General features: G+C 34.0%; 1 protein-coding gene across 1 annotated transcript in view; it reads right to left on the reverse strand.

The window, feature by feature from the left end:
• TBC1D32 (TBC1 domain family member 32) overlaps positions 1–27,245 on the reverse strand; it is a 125,517-nt gene that overhangs the window by 90,924 nt on the left and 7,348 nt on the right. Inside the window, exons 3-13 of the mRNA XM_081140074.1 lie at positions 26,437–26,598; positions 20,794–20,971; positions 20,069–20,137; positions 17,978–18,103; positions 15,430–15,508; positions 15,181–15,284; positions 15,026–15,087; positions 14,298–14,442; positions 11,652–11,711; positions 6,241–6,331; positions 2,782–2,922 (exon numbers count right to left, since the gene is read on the reverse strand). Of these exons, the coding sequence (XP_080996200.1) occupies positions 2,782–2,922; positions 6,241–6,331; positions 11,652–11,711; positions 14,298–14,442; positions 15,026–15,087; positions 15,181–15,284; positions 15,430–15,508; positions 17,978–18,103; positions 20,069–20,137; positions 20,794–20,971; positions 26,437–26,598 (1,217 nt within the window). The remainder of the gene's footprint in view (positions 1–2,781; positions 2,923–6,240; positions 6,332–11,651; positions 11,712–14,297; positions 14,443–15,025; positions 15,088–15,180; positions 15,285–15,429; positions 15,509–17,977; positions 18,104–20,068; positions 20,138–20,793; positions 20,972–26,436; positions 26,599–27,245) is intronic.

Genomic DNA, 27,245 nt, shown 5'->3' on the forward strand with positions numbered 1-27,245 from the left:
TTAAAAGATGCCAAGTAACGAAGTAGTTGATTTTGTGACAGTGTAGTTTTGCTATTTATGTTGGATCAATCAGTTAATATAAACCTACCATAGGAAGATCTAGAATCTGATCAGAACTGTTTTATTTTATTCAATTAGGAGCAATACAATTCAGCCTAATGTGTAGGTCCAGCTAACTTATCTGAATAACACTGGAGAAATGAGGTCAGAAAACATTTTCTGAGCCAGATAGTAACTATTTTACGCTTTGTGGCCAAACAGTTTCTGTCATAAATAATTCTGATGTTGTAGCATTAAAGTAGCCATTGAGAATATGCAAGTGAACAATTATGGCCGTTTTCCAATAAGACTTTATGTACACCAAAACTGGTATTTAGATATTTTCTCATGTCACAAAATAGGTTTTGTTTACTTTTTTGCAATAATTTAAGAATATATAAACCATTCTTAGTTCACAAGCCATACAAAACAGTATACCAGATTTGGCCCATCAGCTGCAGTTTAACAACCTCTGCTACAGAATCTTCACCTAAAAAGATTCGGGGGTGAAAACACATGTGAAAGTTAAAGGCAAATGCTGATTGATGCTAATACAGCACAGTAGAATACATTTCTCAAAACTGAGTTTAGAGAAGATCTACGATATCTGATAGGCCAAAATGTGGGTGTTAAAAGTCAATAAGGCCTGGCCGGCAGGGCTCAGCAGTTGAGCATCGACCTATGATCGAAGAGATCAGAGTTCTATTCCCAGGGCACATGCCTGGGTCGTGGGCTAGGTCCCTGGTGGGGGGGCGTGCAGGGGGCATCCAATCAATGACTCTCTCTCATTGATGTTTCTCTCTCTCTCTCCCTCTCCCTTTCTCTCTCTGATATCAATAAAAAATATATTTTTAAAAAACGTCAATAAGCCCGGCTGAGAGTGGCTCAGCGGTTGAGCGTCGACCTAGGATACAGGTGATCCGGGTTCGATTCCCGGTCAGGGCACATGCCCGGGTTGTGGGCTCAATCAATGATTCTCTCATCATTGATGTTCCTATCTCTCTCCCTCTCCTTTCCTCTCTCTGAAATCAATAAAGATATATTTTAAAAAATAAATAAATAAATAAGTCAATAAAAGTGCTAAATAACAGATGATAGACATAAACTTCAGTTAAATACCTGCAATAACATCACAAATATATATTAATCTTTCTATATTTGTAAAGTTTAACAATATCTTATTAAATGGCAGCTCTTCTCTTGAAAGTCAATTCTCTACTGAGTGCCCATTGTGCCTAGAATTATACCACCATAGAAAATACAAGAGAAGTATATAAAACAGTTTATTTTCTCAAGGAGCTATCAACCTAACAAATATTTAGGTAAAACAACTGTAAAACAATGAGGAAGCAGTACAAAAAAGTGTTCAAAATGAAGATTCTCTAACAGGATTGGCAAACTAGAGCCACTATGGTCTAATTCTTTAAGTCTCCAAAGCTAAAAACCTTTTTTTATTTTTAAAGGAATGTAAAAATGTATTAGATGTCCCCAAACCACGCCCAGATTAAGTACCTTACTAGGAGGACACACAGGATTCAAAATATTGTTGTACTCCCAGCTATAATTTTTACAACAAGAGGATACAAAGCAACATTAAAAGGGAAAACGTGCATGAACTGAAGTCCGGAGCAAACCAGGTACAAGGGTCTAAGGTTCCTCTTCCAGCGGAGTCTACAGAATACACTCAATTCTTCCAGCAATGAGTTGTGACAACAGACATAAAATGTTGTCTACCAGGGAAGCTCATTAGAGACTAAGTGCCCAAGGTTTTTGTTGGAAGTTGATCACGTAAGCACTCTCTGTCTAGCACACAACAGGACTCTAGACTCCCAGGAGGCAGGCAAATATACAGCATAAACCACACTGTATACACAAACAGTGTACCAGTTCTGGGAATAGTGAGATATCCAAGTTCCCAGCTGCCAGCCAAGGTCCAACCTTGCAGGAGGTCTTTCTAAGGATAGCAGTCTGGGGCCTGCTATGATAACTCTTTTTTGCACACATGGGCACATGTCTACACACATACACACAAACACACACACACAGAATATGCATCAGAGACAGCCTGTGGCCCACAAAACTCGAAATATTTACTATCTGGTAAATATAAAGATTGCTGATCTTTATACTATATTTCTAGTATAGACTTAAAGTTTTAAGGGAGGTAAAGAAGATAACTAATAGCATGTGCTGAAGTATGATGGAGAAAACTATAAAAATGGGACTTAGAGTAACAATAACATGCAAAAATATCAAATATTGCAGGGCTTTGCCATTTATAAAGCAGTATTCTCAAACCTCATGTTTGTGATCATCACAGAAATCCTGTGAGCCCAGCATCGCTGATATCATTATTCCATTTTTACAGATAAAGAAAATGAAACTGCAGTTATGTGATTAGCCCAAGAGATCACAGCTAGTTTATAGGGAACCAGAACTTAAATGAGGTCTGCTTCTAAATCCAGATCTGGGTGCACTATGTCCAGAATTTTGAAAGGCAAAGAAAAATAAGGTAAGCGTGAAAGGCTAGGTAAATACGGAAAAAAAAACTACACATGAAGGAAAAAGCACATACTGGAAAAGAACAGAAATGTAACACTTCAAGGTATACAAGCTATTAATAGACTAAAGGGTATGTTGCTAATTACCACAGAAGAGACCATGCAAAATCTCCAAGTTCTAATCCATAGTACATAAGTCTTAACATATCTGGACATACTCATATATTCTGATTATACATACCTTTTCTATTCCTCAGCTTCATGGGAAATAGCTTTCTGCCTTGTGTATAGATCAATAATCTTCCCAAAAGGCACAGTGAATGGATGAAATAAATATATTGTAATTCTTGCCCTGAGTAGTAGAAAGTTTTCTGTTTGTTCCCTTAAGAGAGAAGCAAACGATTACATTTATTTTAATGTCATTATGTTTTATAGTACCTGTCATCATTCCCTTCTAAACATTAAACAAGTCTACAGTCTGTAACATAGACACTTGGTGTAAATTTTAAAAAGTTATTTCCTTATTGTTTCCTGAGAACCCTTGACATCTAACTCTCTGGAGAAAAGCATTCACTTTTATAAAATGTAACAAACTCAGAAGAGTGTAATATATATACACATACATATATATATATATGTATGTGTGTGTGTGTGTGTGTATATATATATATATATATATATATATATAGTGCTCATTCTAAAAAAAAGTACCCTAAGATTGTCAGAGTTTTCATCTGTCATCAAGACTTCAAGAGTAAGTGGAGGGAGGAAATCAATAGAAAACCTTAGTTAGTGTTTAATTCTACTAATTAAAAGTCAAAGCTACAAAAGATCATATTTATAATCATGTTAGCAAATGAAATTAGAGTCTCTGAAATATAGAAATCTTCTAATATACATATAATTTGGTCGCTCATTCACCCATACATTCAAGATCTACGGAGTACCCATTTTATATAAAATCTTGAACTATTGCTGGTATCAAAAATTGAGCTTCCAATTCAGAGTACAGCAAATAGTCTGGTATACCCAGGGAATGAGGAGGACAAGTGGAAAGACAAGAGGCTAGAGGGTGTCAGGGCAGAGCATGGAAGGCTTAACTGCAGAAGCAACACAGGCCTTATTATAGAGGCAACTGGGACGACATTAAAGCGTTTTAAGCAGAAAAGGGCTTTAATTGGTAGAATTAAACACTATCAAATATGCATGTGAAAAACTGACTCTGATGGCAACATAAAAGGTGAATGGAAGAAGGTTAAAGCTTGAAATAAGATTCACCAAAAAAAATCATGGACAAAAGCATCAGCAAGAAGAATGGAGAAGAGCAAGTAGATAAAAGTAAATGTTTAAAAAAATAAATCAATATGCCTTAGATAGGACCGCATGTGACCGTGAAAGAATAAGAAAATTCTCAAGTTCTAGACTCAAATATCTGTGAATTAGAAGTCACAGTGAATTTGTCTTCTATTTAAGTAATTCTAAAGGGGGTCAAAAAACAAAATAGGCCCAAAAAGAGAAGTAATTTCAGTCTTTAATTGTTTAATATTGAAATACCCACTGAGCATCCAGATAGTTACGCTAAGTATGGTATGAGTACATGGGTCTAGAATCTAGGAAAGGAGTTTAGATTTAAATATTTCAGAGTAACAATATACATATAAATATATAATATTTGAAACCATGAGTGTGAATGGCTCCCTCAAGAGAGGTAGACTAAGGTGAGAAAAGAACAAAGGGCAAAGCTTTTGTGAGTACAAACATATAAAGAAGAGTGACTAAGTGACTAAGACTGCTGGACAGGGATGAAGGGTCCAAGAAAGGACGGCACTGGGAAGAGGAGGGGAGGTCAACAGAGGCAAATGCTGTAAAATGAGGGCAAGGAAGAGGGGAGCTGGTAATGGGGAGGTCATGGGGCAGCAGAAAGAAGCTTGTTTCTGGGCTGAAAGGTGAGTAAGAAAAAAAAGTGGGTAAGAGGTAAAGAAAAGGTGTGTAAAGAAAAATCAGAAGAGTCTTCTCTGAAGGGAAGCAGAGGTAAGGTACATGTGAACTTGCTCAGTTTTTTTACATGAAAGACAAGAGTACGTCTAGGAGACACAGGGGAAGGTACCAATAGAAAGGGAGACACAGTAACAAGTAAAGCAATGTCTTGGTTTTAAAACAAAAGCAAAGAACACCAAACAGGAACAGAATCAAGAACAAAGTGATCAATCTGGAACCGAAGGATAGCCCTTTATTGTAGCCCAAAGAAAGGGAGTACTGAAAAGGGCATATAAACATGCATTTGTGTGCATAGAAGCAGGATACCTGGGGAATTCATATCTTAAAAGTTCCATTTTTCTTATGGAAGTAGGATGCAAGGTCTTCTTTTGAGAGACAAGTGGGCGGTGCAAGGTGGGGGCTTGATGAGATGTGAAGGATTGCAATAGCCATTATGAAACACTGAAGGAAGAACATCTAGAGGATCCCAAAGCAACACAAAGAGAGCAGCTGAGGTTAGAAGAATACATCTGCACTATCAATTCACATCACAAATGCTCTCTGCTCAATCTCCCAAGAACCAGAGAAGACAGAAGGTTGAACTGATCTAAAGTTGGGAAACCAGAGGCAGGAAACTCTGAAAGAAAATAAAGAGCAAAGATTGTGAAAAAAATAGCAGAAAAGCACAGTGAAGCACCCTGAGAACAAAGGGAAGAAAGAAAAGCCATTAAGGCCTTTTTTTTTAAATCTTTTTTTTCTTAAAGAATCAATTTTGGCTTCTGTATTTTCCCTCCACTATGAAGAAATGGCTTTTGAAGACCAATAATTATTGGTATTTAACCATTTTTCTTGCTTGAGTTAGATAAAGAATTTACTCAGGGATAAAAAAATAAGGTATCTTCATCTTCTTGGAGAATTTACTATTTACTTAGAGAAGTGACAAAATAAAATAACAGAATGATAAATACCTAATTCACATGATAGGTTGTGTGATGTAGGCAAAAGAGCAATAAAAATCCAGAATAGGCGGATAATCTTTTGTGAAAATTTTAAAATAAAGTTTATTCTTTCACAATAAATGAGATATATATTAGTGTAAGGGATTATGGATAGGGGCAGTAGGAACGGGAACAACAAAGGTATATAAGCATTGGTATGCAGAGGAATCTACTGTAAAAGAAGATTCATTTTAATCAATAATTAGAGATAAGATTTAGATTGAGAGATTAGGACCAGATTATAAAACATCCAGGCTATTTTAGCTCAGACTGAGGATAATGAGAAAAGAATCACAGGGTGAGGTGGGTTGTCCAATAATAAAACAACATTTTATAGAAATGTTCCTCCTACTAAAATGCTATGTGATAATTAAATGATGATACACTAGAGAAAAAAATGAGCAGTATATTATTGCAGTATAACAGACTAGGGCATACACTCCAGTATGAATTGAAGAACTGCCTTTGGTAAGAAACAGTACAATGATACATTAATTTCAAATGTAGATAGGTTATAAAAAGCCATCATTATGGTATATATTTTAAACTTGTGAAAATATTTTACATTAGCAAAAGTGAAATAATTTACCATGCTGACAACTATTAAAAAATAAGAGTTACTACTTAGTCACTCTTAACTACTACTTAACTCTCATGATAACACCTATTTTTATTAATAAACTATACTATTTTTTAAAATATATAACAGAGAAAACTATACTTACCACAATGCTTTGAATGTCCCACAATCTCACTGGCTTTCATGGTCTCACATAACTCGAAGTACTGAACACACTGCTGAACTGCAGTAGTTATCTAATAAAATAACAACTTATTAATTATAGAAATGTGCATCCTCCAAGCCCTGGTATGTGCTAGGCAGAAGGTAACCAACCCCCAGTTTTAAGAAAACGGGCACAGTCTTTAATGAGTTTCTTTGGTAGACATCATTTCATATGAGCTGTAACAAGCTGATACTGGGAAAACCACATGGAAGCTTAATCTTGGTATCCTCCAGATGTCATCACATGAGCTTTCTCTATGCCAATTTTGTTTGCATCCTTTCTGTTATGAATCATAGCTGGGATTATGACTATATGCTGAGTCCTATGAGTTCTCTCAGAAAATCATCAAATCTGGGGGTAGTCTTGGGGACCACCTTCTACATCTATGTCTCCTCTAAATCAAATTTTAGAGATTCAGATCAATAATATAAAATTGCCTCCTAAAACTCTGAATTTCAAATTAGGTATGACCAAATGTACTAATTCTAAAGTCATTACCATTCCCAACTCCCCTATTTTTCTCTTGCTTTGTTACTTATCTCAACGAATGACATTAGTCACTCGATTAAGTCTTCACTCACCCCCCATTCAAAAAGTCAAGTTCTTTAAATCCTACATTCTAAATATTGTACTCCTGAGCCCATCCACTTATCCCAGTTCACTATGTCAAGAGCCTTAATTCATGTTTCTATCATTTTTTGTTTGGATTACTGAGAAGACTCTTAATCTTTTTGCTTCAAAACTTCTCCCCTATCTCCACCTAGCACCTTAAACCCATTTTCCAAATATTCCAAATCCTTAATATGGTGTTACTTCAGTACTTAAAAACCCATTAGTGGCTCACCACACCTCCAGAATAAATGCCAATCTCCTAAATTTGACATTATACAAAAACTCTTTATGATCTGAAAGTCTTATACCTCTTATCCTCCAAGTATACCCCTGCCCTAACCACACACACATGCACAAACACATACAGAAATACATCTACCTGTGTAAAAATCAGTCACCAAAAGCCAATTCAACATGCAACCAGTGAAATGACTAATTCATCAAAAGCAAATTCACTTAAAAATTTGACCAATAAACACACACACATTAGATCTGAAACACACTCATAACTGGCATTTACATCAAACTCAGCACTGTCATTTGCAAAAGGGAAGGGGCTGAAGATTTCCTTTAAAGATGCCTTTTCTATTTTTATGGAATTATGTCCTGCTCTATGCATGAATGAAACAACTGAAGTCAGTTGACACACACCCAAGTTAAAGCATCCAAGAATGTTTCAAAAATCCTCATCCACTTAATATTAGCTTTCCGAGAACTGATTTCAAGAATTTCCCTAATACCAGTTCACATTTCTCTTAGCAATCTATGTCCAGTTATATAAAATATGTGCAGTTTCCATATGTACTATGTTTTCCAATTCCTAACCTTTCAAATGTGCTATTACATTTCCCTGAAATATTTTCCTACCACTACCTAAAGCACCCCCTCCCTTTTTCATGATAACACCTATTCATAAAGAATAAAAAATTCCCCACAATCCTCAGAAAAGTGTAACTTGTTCTATAGACGACTTTAATCTACTTAATAAATCAATGATAAACCTATATAATCATGGTGAAAGGTATCCAGCAGAACAAGTGCAAAAGATCTCAATAAACATACTTCTGAAAGCCAAGCAATGAGTGTTAGCCCCTTGCTTCTGAAAATCATCCAATAACAGACACGCTCCAGGAAACATATTTGTAAAAGCCAGTCAGTCAGCAACAACCTCACCTGAGTTGCCTGCCACTCTTCTACAATTGGCTGAACTCATTCTCCCCTCTGAAAGCCTATCAACTCACTTATTTCCAAGCTTTTCCCCAAACCCTGTAAGATTAAGAATCTCCTTTGCCTAATTAAGTAAGCAATAAATTCAGCTTTATGCAGTTTCAGATATTGAAAACAATGGTCTTAATCCTGGAGTTTCCATTTAGATTACCTTGAAGACTCTGACTTGGAGGCTTTCAGTAGGATCATCAGACAAAGAACAGTGGTTCACTGGGCCCCCTTGAGTCCCAAACTCAGTCTTTCAGATCTGCCACCATGTGAATCTGTGTCAACAATAACCTGAGCTCCAACTTACTTCATTGAGCTTTCATTGCAAAATTTGCGATCCTAAGATTTGCAATGAAATCTGTACAAATCTGTACAAAGTAGTCTATTGTTTTGGAGAGGCACCACTGGGTAAAAATTTTTGCTATTAACCTGGTATTCTTTGCTTGTTTCACTTTACTATTTGTACAGTCTTAACTCCTTTTTTATTCTTGTTTCTCTTGCTTCTACTGAGTGCCCCATAGGGAACAGAAGGAAGCATAGTTCAATCCAATCAATCAGTGCAAGCCAACCCTGAGATTACCAGCTAAAAGCAAAAATACTGTAAAAAGGCAACTGGTCAAATTGCTTTGGGATCTTACAAAAATTTTATGAGGACACTCCCTGGCTTGTCAATTCATGAAAGAAGGGAGTCAATGACTGTCATGTCAATGATCATATAGCCCCTTCCTAGCTTCTGCTTGGTCAGAACCTGAGACAACGTTTATAAGCACACACTACTGCCCAAAAATGTAGTGATCTGTTTTGTTTTTCATGAGTGTCTCTAAGTCAAAGCTACAACCTCCTCCTGATAGACCTCCCTCCTTCTAGATAAATTTATTCTTGCAATCCACTTCTTACCCGTACCTTGGTAAAAAGGAACAACAACGAAATGACTTAGAATAACAATTGCCACTATGGAAAAATAAATACACTTAAGAGAAGCTCTAGAGAATAAGGAGACAAAAGAGCAAAGAATAGTCAGCTTCTTTAACTGACTCAAGACTCTTAGGTGATTTCCATCCAAGCCTTCAGAAGCCCATCTCCTTGCACTCATCTCTACCCGCTTTATCTTTACAACTCACACCCACTTCTGTTCCTACTACTCCTTCCCATGTTTTCTCAAATGTGCCACATTTTATTTGACAAAAGGTAACAAACACAGGAAAAGGTACAATCTCGTAAAGAAACAATCACATCATATAATATTCCCTTTTAAATTACATGAGCAGAAAGCAGATCTAGAGTCAGTAAATTTAAAACTAGTCTAGAGAGTCCAGTTGAAGGTATAAAGAATGGCTTTCCTAGACCTCAGGAAGACAGAGAGAAATTTGCTGTAAAATTCAGGATCTAATGTAATACTTATTCTCCTGCACTATCAGTATATACCAAGACGAGAGGAGGGTGTGTGTTAAAAATACGCTATGGTAGAAAAAAACCTATGATAGGAAAAACAGGGAATTTAAATAACCTAGCTGTCAGTATTTTTTAAATGACTTTGAGGGGGAAAGAAAAATAGGAAATGCACTAAATAAAGCCATTTCAGAACTCGTTCACTTAAGGGTAGGTGGGCAAAGATTCAAGTTGTCAAAAATAAAAGGTTAAATATTTACACTAATAGACAAAATGCTTTTCGACTAGTTCACAATTTTGCAATACTGTGGAAATAAAGTTCTCAACTTCCTCAGATATCTCTTTTAAAAAATGATAGCACATATACATAGATTATTTGTTGCCTAATGCTACCTACTGAAAATGTCATCAATGTCATAACTGTAACAAAGAGAATGGCACAGAGTAGCCACAAACCAGATATTAGTCAAAAATTAAAATGAAAGAAAATTAAAAATTCAGTTTCTCAGTTTCCCTAATCACATATCAAGTTTTTAAGAGACACATATAGCTAGTGGCTCCCCTATAAGACAATGCAGACATTCCATTGTTGCAGAAAATGTTATCGGACAGCACTGAAGAGAAGCTAGAAGAAATGCTGTAGCGGGTCACCATGCCACATAGGCTGCTATGACTAAAGTCCTTATGAGAGGATCTCTTATAGAACAAAAGACAAATCCATTGACTGGTCCAAAGTTTCTACTACAGATGCACAAAATCTAATCAATTCTGAAAAGATAATGGGAACAAATAGATCTTGAATCCATTTTTCCAAATATTTCTTTACAAAAGTTGGGCTGAGTTCATATATATATTTACACAAAACCTTTTGATATTTTATAAATTTAGGAAAGCATTTTAAGAGAAATGAAGTTTAAGTTGAAATCTCATGCAAGTATGACCCATTATGTACATGAAATAAAATATTTGATCAAGCTGATAAAATATTAGTCATTTATAATAAAGTTACTACTTGCAGGCTAAAAATTGGTAATAGCATAATTAACTTTTCAAATAATGAAGAGATTTTAAAAGTTAATCTATAAAAACATATTTGAAATACTTCCATCAGGGTCTCTGTGACAGCAACACTGAGTGATTTGTATGTCAAACCATAGGGGGAAATAATCATTCCATTCTTTGTTTTTCCTCCTTTCTCTAATCTAACAAGATCAGTCTATGATCATACGGTAACAACAAATTTTCACTTAAAATGGGAATGGGAGAGAAATGAAATGTGGAAAGACTTTATTTCAATTCAGTTTGTCTAAAGATTTTGAAGCACACATTACCTCTACAAATAAATTCCATTTTTTTTATTCAATATCCCTCTTCTCGTTTCTGTAGCTCAATTCTTTTGATTCTCGAACACAAAACAATTACTGTTCTCTTTCTTTCATTTTATGCTCCACTGCATTCACCCAAAAATTCACAGTTCCATGAATCTTTCCCTTCACCTGACTTCTAAACTCAAGATTCTAACCACATAAACCATATTTATCATCTCAAAGTCACATTAGTATAATTTGTCAAATATTTTAATAAATTTTACATTTTTCATGTTTGTCACAATTATTTAAATTGCTGGTTTCTTTTCCATTTATATCACTGCCCTTACATATTGTTCTACTAAATAGCAATAAATGTAAAGCATTTTGCTAATATATTTTAAAGTACTTGTTTATATTTGGTGTACCTTGAATCAATTTTTGCAAATGCAAAAGAATGTATCATTCTGAGCTTTTTCATTCATCTTTTAGTGAAAAGTATGGGTATATTTTATAGAACTCACACCCTTACAAATACCTGGTATGAATTAAATTACATAATACTTAAAAAATGGTTTATATCTCAAACTAGCTTGTTAGCAACCAAATTACTATGCAGTTATATATTTCCTAATTGTTATCTTGACTATATTGTAAGTCTCTATTTTCATCCTTTTATGTTTCACAGAATAGTAGTTTCAAAATTGCATAAAAGAGGGACCCCTTCATTATCCAATATTGAATATCAACTCTGCACACTCAAGTTATTACATCATATATCTTTCTGTGATATTATGTATCAATATAAGAACAGAAATATAGACATACCAGAGATTTATATTTCTTTTCAAGAAGTCTTAGTACAACAGTTCTGCTATAATATCCATGCTAAAATTAAGAGAAAAAAATGGTATTTAATTTAATATTCAAGCTATACCATTCAAAATCTGTTTTTCCTGCATAATTTCCAATAATACCATAAATTACATGATAATGTAGTTTTAAATTATTGTAATCAGTACCAAACAGGTTTTTTTGTATATAATAGATTATGAGCATAGAAATCACACAAACCCAAATTATATCAAACATCCTATCCTTCATTTGTGACCAGTCTCCATACTAAGCTATTTTAAAACCGCCATCAAAAAACAAATCTGACTACCAGTGTATGACAGAGCCTAAAGGAAAGATACAAAAGTGGGCCTAGGGGATGAAAATTACAACCCTCACACTGGAGAGGACACTGTAGTCTCTACATAGTCACAAATCTGACAATGTTGAAATGCTCTGAAGGGACAGTATCTTGTTGTTTTTTATCCTCACCTGAGGATATTTTTTTCATTGCTTTTTCAGAGAGAGTGGAAGGAGGAGAGAGAGAAAGAGAGAGAAACATCAATGGGAGAGAGACACATCGATTGGTTGCTCCCTGCACATGCCCCGACTGGGGCCAGGGCCTGCAACCGAGGCATGTGTTGGTTCAAGTCTTGGTCAGAATCGAACCTGGGACTTGAAGGGACAGTATCTTATCCATGCTCTGCCAATCATATCTTTTAAAAGATTCAAAGTGCCAAAGATCTTTAATTCTCTCCTTAGAGTTAAATATGATGTGATTAAAGCATGCTTCTTATGCACTGTACAAAGCAAGAGAAAGATACATGTAAATATTATTTACCTAAGTTATACTAGATATCGTTAGTGTTCAATGTAGTTTTCCATTTTACTTGAGAATAAAAATTATCAGAATTCTGGGGGATAGAGTTTAATTAAATGGGGTTTTAGTTAATTGAGAGTTAATCAAGTGCTGTGTTTTAACCCTCATAGTTTAAAATGTTTTCAAAACCATTAATCTTTTTCAGGTTTAATAAGAGGAGTATGTTGACCTACAATTAAACTATTGACCATGTTCTAAAAAAAAATCTTCATAGTGCTTTGCTCAGACCAGAATAACCAAATATAGCTCTCAAGCCAAATTCAGCTGCCACCCGATTTGGTGAATAAAGTTTTATTGGAACATAGTCACGTCCATTCATTTATATATTATCTATGTATGACTGGGGCCAAAACAGACAGCTGAGTAGTTGCAACAAAGATAGTGCAGCTCACAGAGCCAAAAAATATTTACTGTCTGGCCTTTTATATAAAAAGCTTTCCAACTTCTGTATTAGAGGATATAGGAGAATTTGATGAATTTTCATCAATACTAGAACACAGTTGGAGAGCTGATTTTTAGTAATTTTCCTTTGGTTTAGTTCCTGTGATCTTCCTCATTCTCTTAAGAACCAAGTACTGACAATAAAAATGTTAGGTAAAAAAGAATTATAAACAGTTTTTAGAACATGAGTTTTGTTAAAAAAAAACAAAACACCTAAACACATAAATTTAAAAGTATATATCATAAATAGCTATATATATAAAAATCTTAATATTTGTTATCCTTGTGTTATAGATTTAGAGAAATTTTATTTTATTTGTGCTTTAACATATTTTTCATATTTTCTACAATAATATTGTAATTTGACAACCATAAAATTTAAGGAAAAGGTCAGACTCATGTGAAAAACAAAGGGCTCAGGTTAAGTTAATTAAACAGAGCAAACATTTATCAACACATACTAGATAGACCAGGTAAGGGCTAAACACTGAACAGAATTGTGTTTTGGTTAATTGGTCATTATTGTACAATTTAGATAACACAAGGCAAAAAAAAGCCATGAGCTAGATAATGTCCAAATTGTGCTGAGCAATAAATGAACGTGTTGCTGCTTTGCATGGCAAGTCCTGGGCCCAGCCCCTCTTCCTCACAACTCTAGAATGCTCAATAGAAAGGTCGAAGGGGACAAAGATGTGAGGACATAAGCCAACACTGCTGCTACCATGGCCAGACACAAACCTCTCTGATTCAACAACAGATGAGGGAGGTAACAGTATAAGGATCTCTTTACTCTTAATATCAGTTTTAATTTGAGGACAGTGGTGAGCCCCATAGGAAATCACCAGCATCTGGGTTTTAAATATTTCCCAAACTGCAGGTTCAGGAAGAGGCAAATCAAGGAGTATTTTCAGACATATCACCTAAGCCAGAGAAAAATGAGGACTGAACTCTATGTTCTACCACACCTACTTTAAAATTTGAAGTTTTTAAACTAAAGATGACCAGATTTTGGATAGGTCATTCAGCTTAATAAGTTCAAATGAGTTACCATTTAAAACTCTATCCTAGCTCTGTTGCTTACTAGATAAGCAATCTTTACTAGATAAACAATATTGAACATGTCATTTAACTTCTCTATGCCTCAGCTGCCACATTTATAAAACGGAATAATATCACTATTTTATACATTGTTATAAAAATTAAATGCAATACATATAAAAGCGATTATAAATCTTAGTACACAGCAAACAAACATTAGCTATTCTGTGAAATATAACTATGCACTGAAAGGTATAAAAATTTATTTCATTTTTTCTTACCATCCACTTTTTGAACCACACGGCCTTGGTATCAACCAATACAAGAAAGTAGATGGGATGCAAAATCTTTTGTGAGACAAGATGACTTTGATCACGTTTAACTGATAATAAAGACAAAGTACTTTCCACAATTTCTTCCATATACCTTAAAGTTTGGAAAAGAAAAAACAAATATTTATATATATATATATTATATATATATATACACACACACACACACGTATACATACATACATATATATGTATATATATAACTGGTCATACATTTTATACTTACAAAATGATAGTATTAGGTAACCTTTAGAAACAACTTTTTTATATTTCAGTAAATAGCTTTTCTGCTTTATAAACTTACATTCTTTCTATTTCAACACCATCTCTCCAAATTTAATTTTCCAAGACTCAGTTATTCTTACAGTCTTATTAAAAATTTTAGAACTAAAAGGAAAAATTTAAACAACACTTAAGGAACTTATCCAAAGTAGCAGAGACCAATAATAAAATAGCCACGCACTACAACAACCACTTTTTACCCTGTGGTGGTAAATAAATGATGTAAAATGATACCTGCATAGCTAAGTGTAAAACATGAAAAGCTAACAAATAAAACTTTATTAATCCCTTCCCAATCACATAAATCAATTAAGACACTCTACTCTTTCTCTTTAAAATGTATGTGGGACAGTAACACTCCTATATTTTATGTTGGCATAAATTAGGGGACTTACTTCTTAGGGTGACGAATCCAGAAAGATGGAGCTTCTTTCTGATATTCATTTAGAAGACGAACCTATAAAGCAGTACATTACAGTTCTCAAAAAATTAGAATTCTTAAATATAGAACTATTTAAATAAATAAAAGCCTATTATAGCAAATGAATACCTTTTTAAGTAAGCGGATAACATTAGGATTAGTTACATCTATGCCAGTTGAAACAGTAGGAATATGATTTTCTCTAGAAAGAAAGTATAACTCCAAATATTTAGCTGAAAAGAAAAAATAAAATATATGTATGACTAGTATACCATTGAATTATAGTGCTTTCTGGGGGGGGGGGGGAGTTATTTCTGATCCATTTTCTTAAATACAAATAAAAGAAAAACCATTTTTTAAATGATGTGATATACATACCTAAGCTTATATAAATTTCCTTGGTCATATGGAATGGTGAAAGTGTAAATGTCTGTGCATAGAATTTTAAAATCCGATCCTATGGAAATAAAACAAAAGATTTGCATCCAAAATGCTTATGGAAATAGAACAGAGATGAATCATTTTTCACTCAGTAAAAAAGTTAGAAAATAAATCATTTGGAAACTTGTGTAGGAATGTACCTATAAAAAAGGACACATTCTTGTGTTAGCAAAAAGTAAAACTGACTAAAACTAATAGTAAATCTAAGGCAGCACTATATTGTAAATCTGGTAATAGTAGATACAGACATTGGGTGGATGGTCAGGTTTGATAGAGGAAGGTACAATGTAATGGTGTTAAGGAAACAGAGTAGTATTACTAAACATAAACAAAACCAAAAAAATTCATTTCTGAGTCCAACATTTGTTGCCTTTTATTTAATTGCTTACACGGTAGTCTCAGTAATTAGATATGTAGAACTCTAATAATCTTGTCTATTCCCAAGAAAAAGTATTCTTAAAGTAGAACTATCACAAGGTAAATGAATTAAATAATAGGTATAGTTAAAACAGTACCTGGCACTAGTAGGCACATAAAAATGATACCTACTACTATCATTTCAATTATACCAACTTTAATATTAAGATATGATTAATTCTATTAGTGAAATTCAACTTCCCATTAAATAAAAACATAAAAATGCCTTAAATGTTCTACTCTGGGGGAAAAAAACCAATAACCTTACCTATATCAAATATTAGAATAATATGCTTACCAAAATGGTTACCCAAGTGACTAAAATATTTTCTAATAATTCCAAGAGATTCCTGTTGAACATAGGTTATAGAATTCTTTGGGAAGTCTATTTTTATAGTTGCAGTAATTGACCTGTATCTGTCACACTTCAAATACTACAGGCTTCAGGCAGTTACACCTTAAGAGTCCTTTAGAATAGGAAATGAAACAATCAAACTCAAGAACGAATTTGTATCAAGCATAAATTCCAAATGAAAAGAGTATCATGCCGCATTTTCTACTCCAAAGTGATTGGTTCTATTACCATTTCTTCTCTTTAACAACTTCTTCCAATTTTATTAACTTAATTACTGACACTGACTCTTGCTGTGTAATAACCTATAATGGCTAAATGAAACCCCTTATATTGACCCATTAAGATCTTTACTGTGTCTATAAAATTGTCATATAACATTTTAAATAATTATAAGAAACCTATCTGACCACTATTCTGTCTTTGTTAAGTAAAAGAAAAATACAGGGAAATTTACAATTGTATTTCCTATTAGAGAGCCTTGAAATATTAAAGGTGACTCTAAAATATGTTTTTCCCCCCTTGAAATTCTTGGATCATTGAGTTTGGAATTTTTGGTTTGTTTTTTGTTTTTGTTTTACAGAAGTCTGCATCACCCTCTGGTATTAGAAAGGTTGAACTATATCCAGGTATTAGGCAATTAAAACACCTTTTCCTCCCTTATAAAAATAACAAACCACTTGTTTCCAACCCACTTTTGTTTAAGAATATAATTACACCTTCACTGATGGAACAGTGATTTTAACACACAAATGTATTGAGATTTTTTTATAACTGTTTGTTTACTGTCTTCTCTACTAGAATGTAAGTTCTACGAAGGCAGACACAGTGTGTTCCCAGCATCTAAACTAGAATGATGCACACTGTAGGTATTCAATACATATTGATTAAATAGTTAAAAATATTTAACTCTGTATTAATGCCTCAAAAATTCTGTATGAAACATTGTATCAATTTTAAAGCCAAATTTTTCTTCACTAACATATGAATTATGAAAAGATGCTCTAAAAAACCTAATTTGTATTTAAATGTGATCCTAGAATATAGTCAGGATTTTCTTAATTCAAATCATAAATATTAGCTAAGAATTACTGCACTTTTTAATATCATCTTACTTAATCATATACTAAGTATTCTTGAGAACTTATATACAAATCATTTTTTACAATCACTTATCTCTATGGACTTCATAATTTTAGAATTTGGGGAATTTTCTATAGTGCATTATGATTCACCTCAATTATCTTCTAACTCTTAAGTTTACACTTTTCTAACTTTTCTTTTTAAGCAGTTAAGCAATCTCTAAAGAAACATTTAAATGTATAAGAATAATTCTTATGAATCCTTTGGAATAAATTCTAATTAATTATTTTAGTTCAAATTTTCATATATCATGAATTCTTTCAAAAACACTTTAATTTTTTAAAAATAGTTTAATTCAAAAACAATAACCCATACTTGGATATCCCTTTAAAAGATTAAAAAAAAATACACAAGGTAATACTATCTACTATAATTTGTCAATGAAGTATGATATTGACCATACTTTGAATCAAATCATGAAATAGTAAGTGAATTCCTTTAAAAAAACTTCTGACAATTTAAAAGCTAGAACTGAAATTTCATGAACATTTGAGCTACAATTAAAGTATCATATTCATTTCTTCTGATAAGGAAAACAAATTATTTTTACTATTTCTATAAGCATTTCCTTACACTAAACACAGGGTCAGGATCTGAAAGAGATGCTGTCAATTTCTCACAGAGAGTGGTCCAATTTTCACAGTTCAGTACATCAGATGGTGGAGCTGAACACAACATGTGCAAGGCTTCATATCTGACCTATAATTTTAAAAAAGATTTTTATTAATACTCAGCTGCTAAAATAAGACCAATTCTCCAAATATTTAACATTGAAAGGCAAAGTCTGGATAATTGTTTTAAAGGCACTACTGAAGAGAATCAGATGTCTTTTGATAAAACAATTCTTAAGAACTCATTTTTAATACTAACTTTTTAAAGAGAGAAAAATAGGTAAAAATAAAAATACTAAGTGTGTGACATGTGACCTAGAATCTCCTAAGTGGGAGAGGAGGAAGGATGGTGGCAGAACTGAACCACCGGGGCAAGGCTTTCCAATGGACTGGTCCCATAGGCTTTCCCCACGTGAGTAGGTAGCCTACAGCTCGAGGGCTTTAATGGTGAAGCACTCCCACTCCACAACATATGAAATTCTCCCAAAACAATCTATACTTGTTTGTGCTGGTACACCAGACTTTCTGACCTTCTAACCACTGAGGTAGAAAAAGAGCCATTCAGCAGCATGAAGCAAAATTGAATTTCTGTATTTCCACAGAAAGCTTACTTCTTAATCATTTTTCTCAAAATCCAATCAGAATTCACTCAGAAGAGTGTAACCCAGGGACAGCAGTGGAGGATAACAGCTCTACTCCAATTATGAATGGCAGAGACCTTCTCGCCCACGCCCTCTCCACCTAGTGAGCAATAACACGCTGATGCCAGCCTGCTCCTCAAAACCTGGTTGTTTCCCAGCCAAAATAACTAATGCATAGGGATTAAAAAAAAAGAAAAAGGAAGCAGTCAGAGACAAGAGCCGAGACCTCAGGAAATCAGACCCTCTGAGTCAGGGTGTCAAGTTTTAGGTAAAAAAGACAGAATACACATGTATTTTTAAAATGTCTATATATTCATATGAAAGAAGAACTCTCAATACAACTTTATTTGTGATAAGATTAAGGGAACTATGAAGAGTTTTTAAAAACATTTCTCCTTTCCAGTTACCTTTTAGAACAAAAATCCCATTAAGAATTTCCTACTTGCACCCTGGCCAATGTGGCTCAGTTGGTTGAAGTGTCGTCCCATGTACTGAAGGGTCGCAGGTTCAAATCCCTATCAGGGCACAAACCCAGTTGGGGCACATATAGGAGGCAGTCCATCGATGTTTGTCTCTCTCCCTCTCTCCTTCTCCCTTCCTCTCTAAAATCAATAAAAATTTTAAAAAAGGAATTTCCTACTTACAAAAGTAGAATAAGGTTTCTGAACAAGTATAGATTTTCAAATAATCAGTTAAACTAAACACAATAAGGTTGTTACCACATAAAATTCAAATCCCATTGCAATATCTTTTGAAATATTGTTTTCTGAGAACCTAAAAAATATATCAGAATGCAAAATGCTGAGAAGGAAAAAAATTATTATTCTGTGACTTTTTAGAAAATCAGTGGGAGTAAATCAACCATTCATGGAGAACAAATGGCAAGACACACAAGAGTCTTAGGTACTACAAAATCCTATCATATCTTCTATTTCAGCTTGATTTTCAAATGAAACAATACTTCATAAACAGTAATTTATACAAACTTTTAAAATATAAACAGGTACAATTCAATAGAATTGCTTCTTTCAAATCCTTTTTCTACTAAATGAATATTTGTCAAAGTTGCTCACATTTTCCAGAAATAGAAAGAACATTAAATGGAATTTTTCTTCAAGGAAATCATTAAAATATCATATACAAAGCAACAGTAAAACAACAGTTTGGGGGAAAACTGTTCATAACTTCAGCCCTTCAAAATTGAAGCTAGAAATAAAAATTTCCTCTACAAACCATGACTGTTCTCTAAGGAGTGCCTTCCTTAGAGACCTTTCATTTCAAGACTAAGTCTAGCAGGCCCATCAGGCTAGCATTGCCATAATAATAAAGACTGTCTCCAAAATAAACAGCCCAGCTGCTCCTGATTATAATCATACATACATATGTACTTAACATCTATCCTTTAAACTTACCTCTTTAGGCTGCCCTGGATCCAACTGGTCTAAAATCAATTGCAATTTTCCTTGACAAAATTTGTAACTCTGTAACACAGTTGAGAGAACAGTCATTTATTCAGTAGACTTTCAGAAGTACTGCTATAAATGATTTTTAAATATAATTCCAAGCAAAAAAAATAAAAATAAAAATGCATTCTGAACAAGAGAAGGGGATGATCTATTTTGATTTGGCAGCAAACACAAAATTTTTGTTTCCCAAGGCATTTAAATAGGAGCTAAATGTCCCAAACAATGTATGTTCATGCAAATGAAACTATTATTGTTTGCTGAGCAACTGCAATGTGTAGAACATAATAAGACTCAACATACGTAAAGCCAAAATGTTTTATAGCCAGAAATGTGAGATGAATAATACTGAAAGATAAGACAACACAAACAAGAAGGCACTAATAGTACCCTAGGCATAACTACAATGCTGCTTGAACTTTTGTTCCTTTTCTTTCCTGTACTTTTCCTCAGCCTTTCTCCATGCCTCAGATATAATGTAATCACTCACTGAACATTAATTCTAGGAGATGTTATTTCATGGACTAAATCTTTAATATTAGGTTATTTTACTGTTTATTTTTCTTCTGAATCTTAAAACTAGAAAGCAGAAAAATAATCTGGCTAATAAAGAATTCATTGAAGCTAGTGTTTATTAAACACTATTTCAAGACATAAATACAAAATAAACACACCTGATTGAACGATGAATCACTATCAGAGCAATTGTCTGTGCAGTAACTATGGCTTTTCTCCTTTTGGATTTTTTTCTGCCTCTCTCGACTTTGCGTCTCATCTTCTTCAAACTTGTTAATCATGGATTCCACCACTACCATCATGATGTTCTTCAGAGAATGCATCATTTCTTTGTATCTTTAAATTTAAAGCAGTCTCAGTAAGAGAAAGACTATTAGCACAAATTAAAACATTCAACTAAATTAAACTACCTGACTATTTTTCTGTAAAATCCCTTTAAGAACACAATTCTAAAAAGGAAAAACTCTAAGTAAGTTTTTCTTAAAGAACACATGGCACAACCAAATTCACATGACTACAATAAAAATTAGTAGTTTATCCAAACAACATATTTTTTGAAGGTTTTTTTCATCTGGTTATATGACCAATGTAGTAAAATTAACAGAATCTACAGCAAGATGTTCCAGCGGCATGGATTCCAGTAATTAGCAATAAAATCAACTGTTAATATCATACGACCAAAACACAGCCTATTTTACATGTTCATATTTTACTTCTCTCTTCCTCTGTCATCCCTCTATTTCCTTTCCTTCCCTTACCCCCTGCCTATTCTTTATATCTACAGGCACCTGTAACCACAACTTAGACTTAAATAAGAGTTAAGCTATCAGTGAGTCTTTTCAATAGAGGTTAGAGAACCCACTGTCAGGGCTGTCAGAAAAGAGATTCCTGAAATTAGTACGGATTTAAACTGGATAGCTTCTACAATCCCATTCAGCTCTATGGATCTAAAACTCTCGAAAAGAACTTATAATAATTTCCCCATTTATTAAATGCAAAATCTCAAGCATCCATATTTATATTAGACTGTGATCTGCAATACCCTAGAAATAGAATTTTAGGGCTAAATGGGACTGTAAAATAATCTAGTCCACCCCTTTACTTTACAAATGAGGAATATGTGACCTGAACCATTTAAATTTCTAAGTTTCATATATATTTAAATAAAGATTTAAATAAACATAGTGAGTAAAGTACTAAATTTGGGGTCAGAAAACCTGAATTAGAATCCTGACTACTTTACCTACCAGCTCTGTCATCATAAATAAGTCTCATTTTCCTCAACAACAAATGAGATAGAAAGAATATAATCTAGCTGACCTATTTCACATGGGTATAGCAAGAAATAATTGAGACTATATCTCTCAAAGTTCTTTATAAATATAAAGCACAATACAAATATTTATTGTTTATCACTATAATATTGGTAATAAATTAAGAAAATAAGCATAGAAACTTTCCTTTTTTATATTTCTGGTTAATGAGTCATTGTAACTGCATAAATCAAAGGAAGGATAGGTAAGGTTCTCTCTCATAAAAGCAATAAAACCATGCTGGGGGATTTGGATAGAAATAGTAGACTGAGATTTTCAAGTTAAGGTTTAAAAATATATATGATATAAATTACATATTATTAAATATGTGTAATTTCTATATATAATTTAAAATATACTTATATATTAGTCATATTATTTAACAATATGATTTACATATTATGTAACTATAAATAAATTAATATAATACATATAGTTATATATGTATATATTTTTAAATCCCCAGAAATTATGAGAAAACAAGAAAATACTTTTAAAAGATGAGACTAGATTAGAAACAAAACAATGGAAACACACATAAGAAAACTGCTATAGAGATGAGAGAGTCCAGAGAAGATCCAAGTTTAAAATAAAGAGATATAGAAAACAAGAAGGAATCCTAGGATACTCATTAGACTAACTGGTGAAGTATATATAGGAAAAGTGAGCCAGGAGGCCCCAGCTTCCTCCTCTAAAAATTCTGAGCAGCAAGAAATAGGAAATCACAACAATGCTCTGGAAGCAATTATTAGCTATCTACCAAAAGCTGCTCTCTCCTTCCACAGGAAATGAATTATAGCTGGGCATAGAATTAAACTATACTCCTTTGCAGTTAGGTATATAACATAAAGTCCTGTCCCCTTAAAACTTACAATATGGCAATTTAATGAAGAAATATAAAAGTAAATCTCAATGAGTTACAGGGAAAAATAAGAGTAATTAAAATCCATAGAAAATGTATGTCTCATTTTAGACATGTTTACTCCAGACGTTTTTGGAACCACCAACATGAATTCTTTGCAAGAAGAATCAGCAAACTGGCCACAGAAAGAGATAAGAATAATAATTTTTAAAAAACAGACTAGAGAGCCATACCCTCAATCAAAAGTTCAATAAACAAGAACTGAATAGTAGCCACTGCAGTTTTGAAAAAACCAAGGAAAAACAGATATAGGGTGGCATATGGACACCACTGACAAGATTCCTTCATGCTGAAAGAAGTCTAAAGTTAAAAAAGCTGTAAGAGGCAGTGAATAAAAAACATCAATTAACAATAAAAATCTGCATAGTGAGTACTTTTACTTATATGCATGAGTAATATATGACAGATCCTACAAATGAATTCTTCCGTGTGGAAATCTAGATATGAAAATGCTTAATTAGGAAAGTAATTTGTAATTATTATAGTAAAAATGTTAATAGATGCACTGTTGCCATATTAGCCCTAAGTAATTTCTAAAGAACCACAAAAAAATACTGAGAGAAAATAACACTCTGTACAACTTAAAATCTTTCATCCATGTTCACAAAGCAGAAGACAAACATTCATTAAGACATTTAAAGTCTTTGTGAAGTAATTATTATTGTATTAATTTTTACACATGGATGAACTAAAACACAAGAAAGTTAAATGGCTTACCCAGAGATAAAAAGTAATTTCCTAATAATCGCATGTAAAACTTTGCTCTTAGCGTTAAAATGCTTTCACTTTCTGACTAATAAAAAACTGTAGTACTCCATTTAGAATAAGTTTAATAATACTGCCCAAAATAGACTAGTAGGAATTATAATATCACTACAAAATGCAGATAACTCCAGTTCTTGTTTTTTCTACAAATCAAGATATAAGAAATCTTAATTTCTATGGCTTTACTATGTATTAGTGGTTTAAACTTGCTAAATTTACTAGTAGCTGTACACTCTCATTTTGTGCAATAACATATTTATTTAAATAATATAATCAGTTGTCCAAAAAGGAAGAGGTCCTGTCCAAAGTTACAAAAGTTTATTTAAAAATAAATCAGATTTAATGCTTTAACATACAATAGGTAATATAAGATTCAGGTATATATTCCAAGTTTTCTAATACTGGAAAGAAGAGCTGTATTCAAAGCTTCAACACCTGCCTTCAAACTACATAGGAAGCAATCATGATCGCCCAGCATGGAGAGAAACCAGATGCAAAAGGCACCTAGAGACATCATGTACAGCCAAGTCCAGAGAATAGAACTAACAATGCAGCCCGGCCGGGCGTGGCTCAGCGGTTGAGCGTTGACCTAGGATCCAGGCAATCAGGGTTCGATTCCCGGTCAGGGCACATGCCCGGGTTATGGGTTCGATCAATGACTCTCTCATCATTGATGTTTCTATCTCTCTCTCTCCCTCTCCTTTCCTCTCTCGGAAATCAATAAAGATATATTTTTTTTAAAAAAACAACAATGCAAATGTCAGTGTCCAAATCATCACCAAAAAATAAACTTGTGGGATCTAAATTTAAAAGGTTTTTACTGTACATAAAAGTTATGTGAGATTTCTATTAGAATTTTTAGAAATTCATTGACACCTAGCTTCAAAGGGCAATTTTTAACATTAGATATCACTAGTATGCTAGCTACCCTAAGAATTAGAAGCTAAAGAATAGAGTTGGACCGGCCGGACATGGCTCAGCGGTTGAGCATCGACCTAGGATCCAGGCGATCAGGGTTTGATTCCCAATCAGGGCACATTTCCAGGTTGCGGGCTCGATCAATGACTCTGTCATCATTGATGTTTCTATCTCTCTCTCTCCCTCTCCTTTCCTCTCTCTGAAGTCAATAAAGATGTATTTAAAAAAAAAAAAAAAAGAATAGAGCTGCACTAATAAGCACGACAGACCTTCAATCATCAATCATATGTCAAGGGTTGAAAGATAACTAAAATGAGGAGTACCTAAGAAGTTGAGCTTAAATATGAGAAGGAAACTTAAAATCTTTCATCTCTGTTACTGCTGTGTATTAGACTGTACTTCATGAGAGTCAGGCATTTGATCATGCTGTCCCACTGCTCAAGAACCAAGGGTGGCTCCCTAATGTCTATGGAATCCACTCAGCTTACTTTCAAGGCTTTCTTTCCACCTCATGACCTTTTTAGTCAAAAGATATAGTTTTTAAGGACCAAAAAAAAGCAAAAATTATATTGTTGCCCACCTTCTGTTAGGCCAGAAAGACAGGCAAGCAATGAACAACAAACATACAGGGGTGGGCAAAAGTAGGTTTATAGTTGTGAGTAAGCGGAAGTTTATTATTGTATTACTTATTTATTAATCATTGTATTATTTACTTGTATTATTTGTAAACCTACTTTTGCGCACCCCTGTGCATAAACATTAGAACACTTATACAGGGTTGAAGGTCAGACATGCATCTACCACACAGTTCTGGCCCTTAGGAATCTAGAGTGGATTAACAGGTAGTCAAGAACACAGGTAACTGTAAAAAGCACAGTATTCTTTCAGGGTATCATACACTGAAAAGTGCCCCCTCAAAAGGTAACTATGAGAGAGAAAGGCTTCAAATTGGATTCCAATATCAAATAGCTGTACCACTCTGGACAGGTACTTAATTTGCCTACTTGGGCCTATAAAATGAGGGGCTTAGAGCAAATGATTTCTGAGGTATCTCCCAGCTCTGATATCCTAATGATCTATGGAATTAAAATTAATTGAATAAACCCAGTTGGTGTGACTCAGCGGTTGAGCATCGACCTATAATCCAGAACAGCACGGTTCGATTTCCGGTCAAGACACATGCCTGGGTTGCAGGCTCGATCCCCTGTGGGAGGCATGCACATTGAGGCAGCCGATCACGGACTCTCTCATCGTTGATGTTTCTATCTCTCTATCTCCCTCCCTCTTCCTTCCTCTCTAAAACCAATAAAGATATATTTTTTAAAATGATTCATCAATGTAGGTTCAATTGAAACAAATGTACTACTCTCATGAGGAATGTTGATAATGGAGAAGTCTATGCCTGTATAGGAGCAGGGGGTACAGGGAAAAGAAATATGTACCTTCTGCTCAATTTTGCTATGAACCTAAAGCTGCTCTAAAAAATAAAGTCTATTAAAGAAAAGTGAAGTAGTCAGTCACCCTGAGGAAAAGGGTAGCAGAAGCAACTTGAGAACAAACCCCTTGGCTTGTTTGGGAAAGAACAAGGCCAGTGTGGCTGGAGCAATGGCAGAGGGCATATGATAAGAAATGAGGCACTAGAGGCAGCAGAAGGCTATGGTGGGCCTTGTAGGCTACAGAAGAAACTGGATTTTACTGTGAATGAGATGAGAAGCCTTTGGAAAGTGTTACGTGGAGGAGAGGCACAATCTGACTCACTGTTTCAAGAAATCATTCTGGCTGCTATGAGGGAAATAGACTGCAGGGGTCATAGGTTAGGGGTGGTTTCAAGGAGCCTTGTTGAGAGAAAAATTATTTTAAAATATTATTGTGGGCATACTCACTCTTTAGATTCCTGAGTTCTTTTAGTAACATGTTGTACAACTGTGTCATAGCCAGATTCCTCACCCTGATTCTGATCAGATGTCCATTTTTCCATTTCTTCTTCAATCATAGACCCCAAAGTGTTGCATATATGCTGTCTAAGGTATTTCACAAATTCATAGCTGAAACAAATATTTAAAAAAGAAATGCAGTAAATATCATGAACTTGTTAACCACATCCAGAAAAAGTGTTAGCACAGAAAGATTGGTAACATATTCAGATTTCTTACCTTAAAGTAGAATTAAATTAGTTATTCATCCCAATTAACAATATACCCAGTGGGACAAATTTCAGGACCAACCCAACCCTTAGTAAGTTAGGAGTCTTTTCATTTTTTTAATGCTCCAATCTTTAATGTGTAATGCATATTAAGGGAAAGGGAAAGCAGTTGTTAAAGATTCTTATAATTATTCAAGCTGATGAGGAAAACCAGGCTAGAATAACAGCAACTGTGCAAGAATAAATAGGAAAAAGTTAAGCTCCAATCATTAGAAGAGGTTTGTGTATATTTTGAAAGTTGTGCCCGGCCGGGCATGGCTCAGTGGTTGAGCGTCAACCTAGGATCCAGGCGATCAGGGTTCGATTTCCGGTCAGGGCACATGCCCAGGTTGCGGGCTGGACAGCTGATCAATGACTCTCTCATCATTGGTGTTTCTCTCTCTCACCCCCTCTCCTTTCCTCTCTCTGAAATCAATAAAGATATATTAAAAAAAAAAAAAAAGTTGTAACTGACCTAAATTCCACCTTATCAGCTCTTTTCTGTTTACA

The sequence above is a fragment of the Miniopterus schreibersii genome, assembly GCF_964146895.1.
Source record: "Miniopterus schreibersii genome assembly, chromosome: 6".
Lineage (NCBI taxonomy): Eukaryota > Metazoa > Chordata > Mammalia > Chiroptera > Miniopteridae > Miniopterus > Miniopterus schreibersii.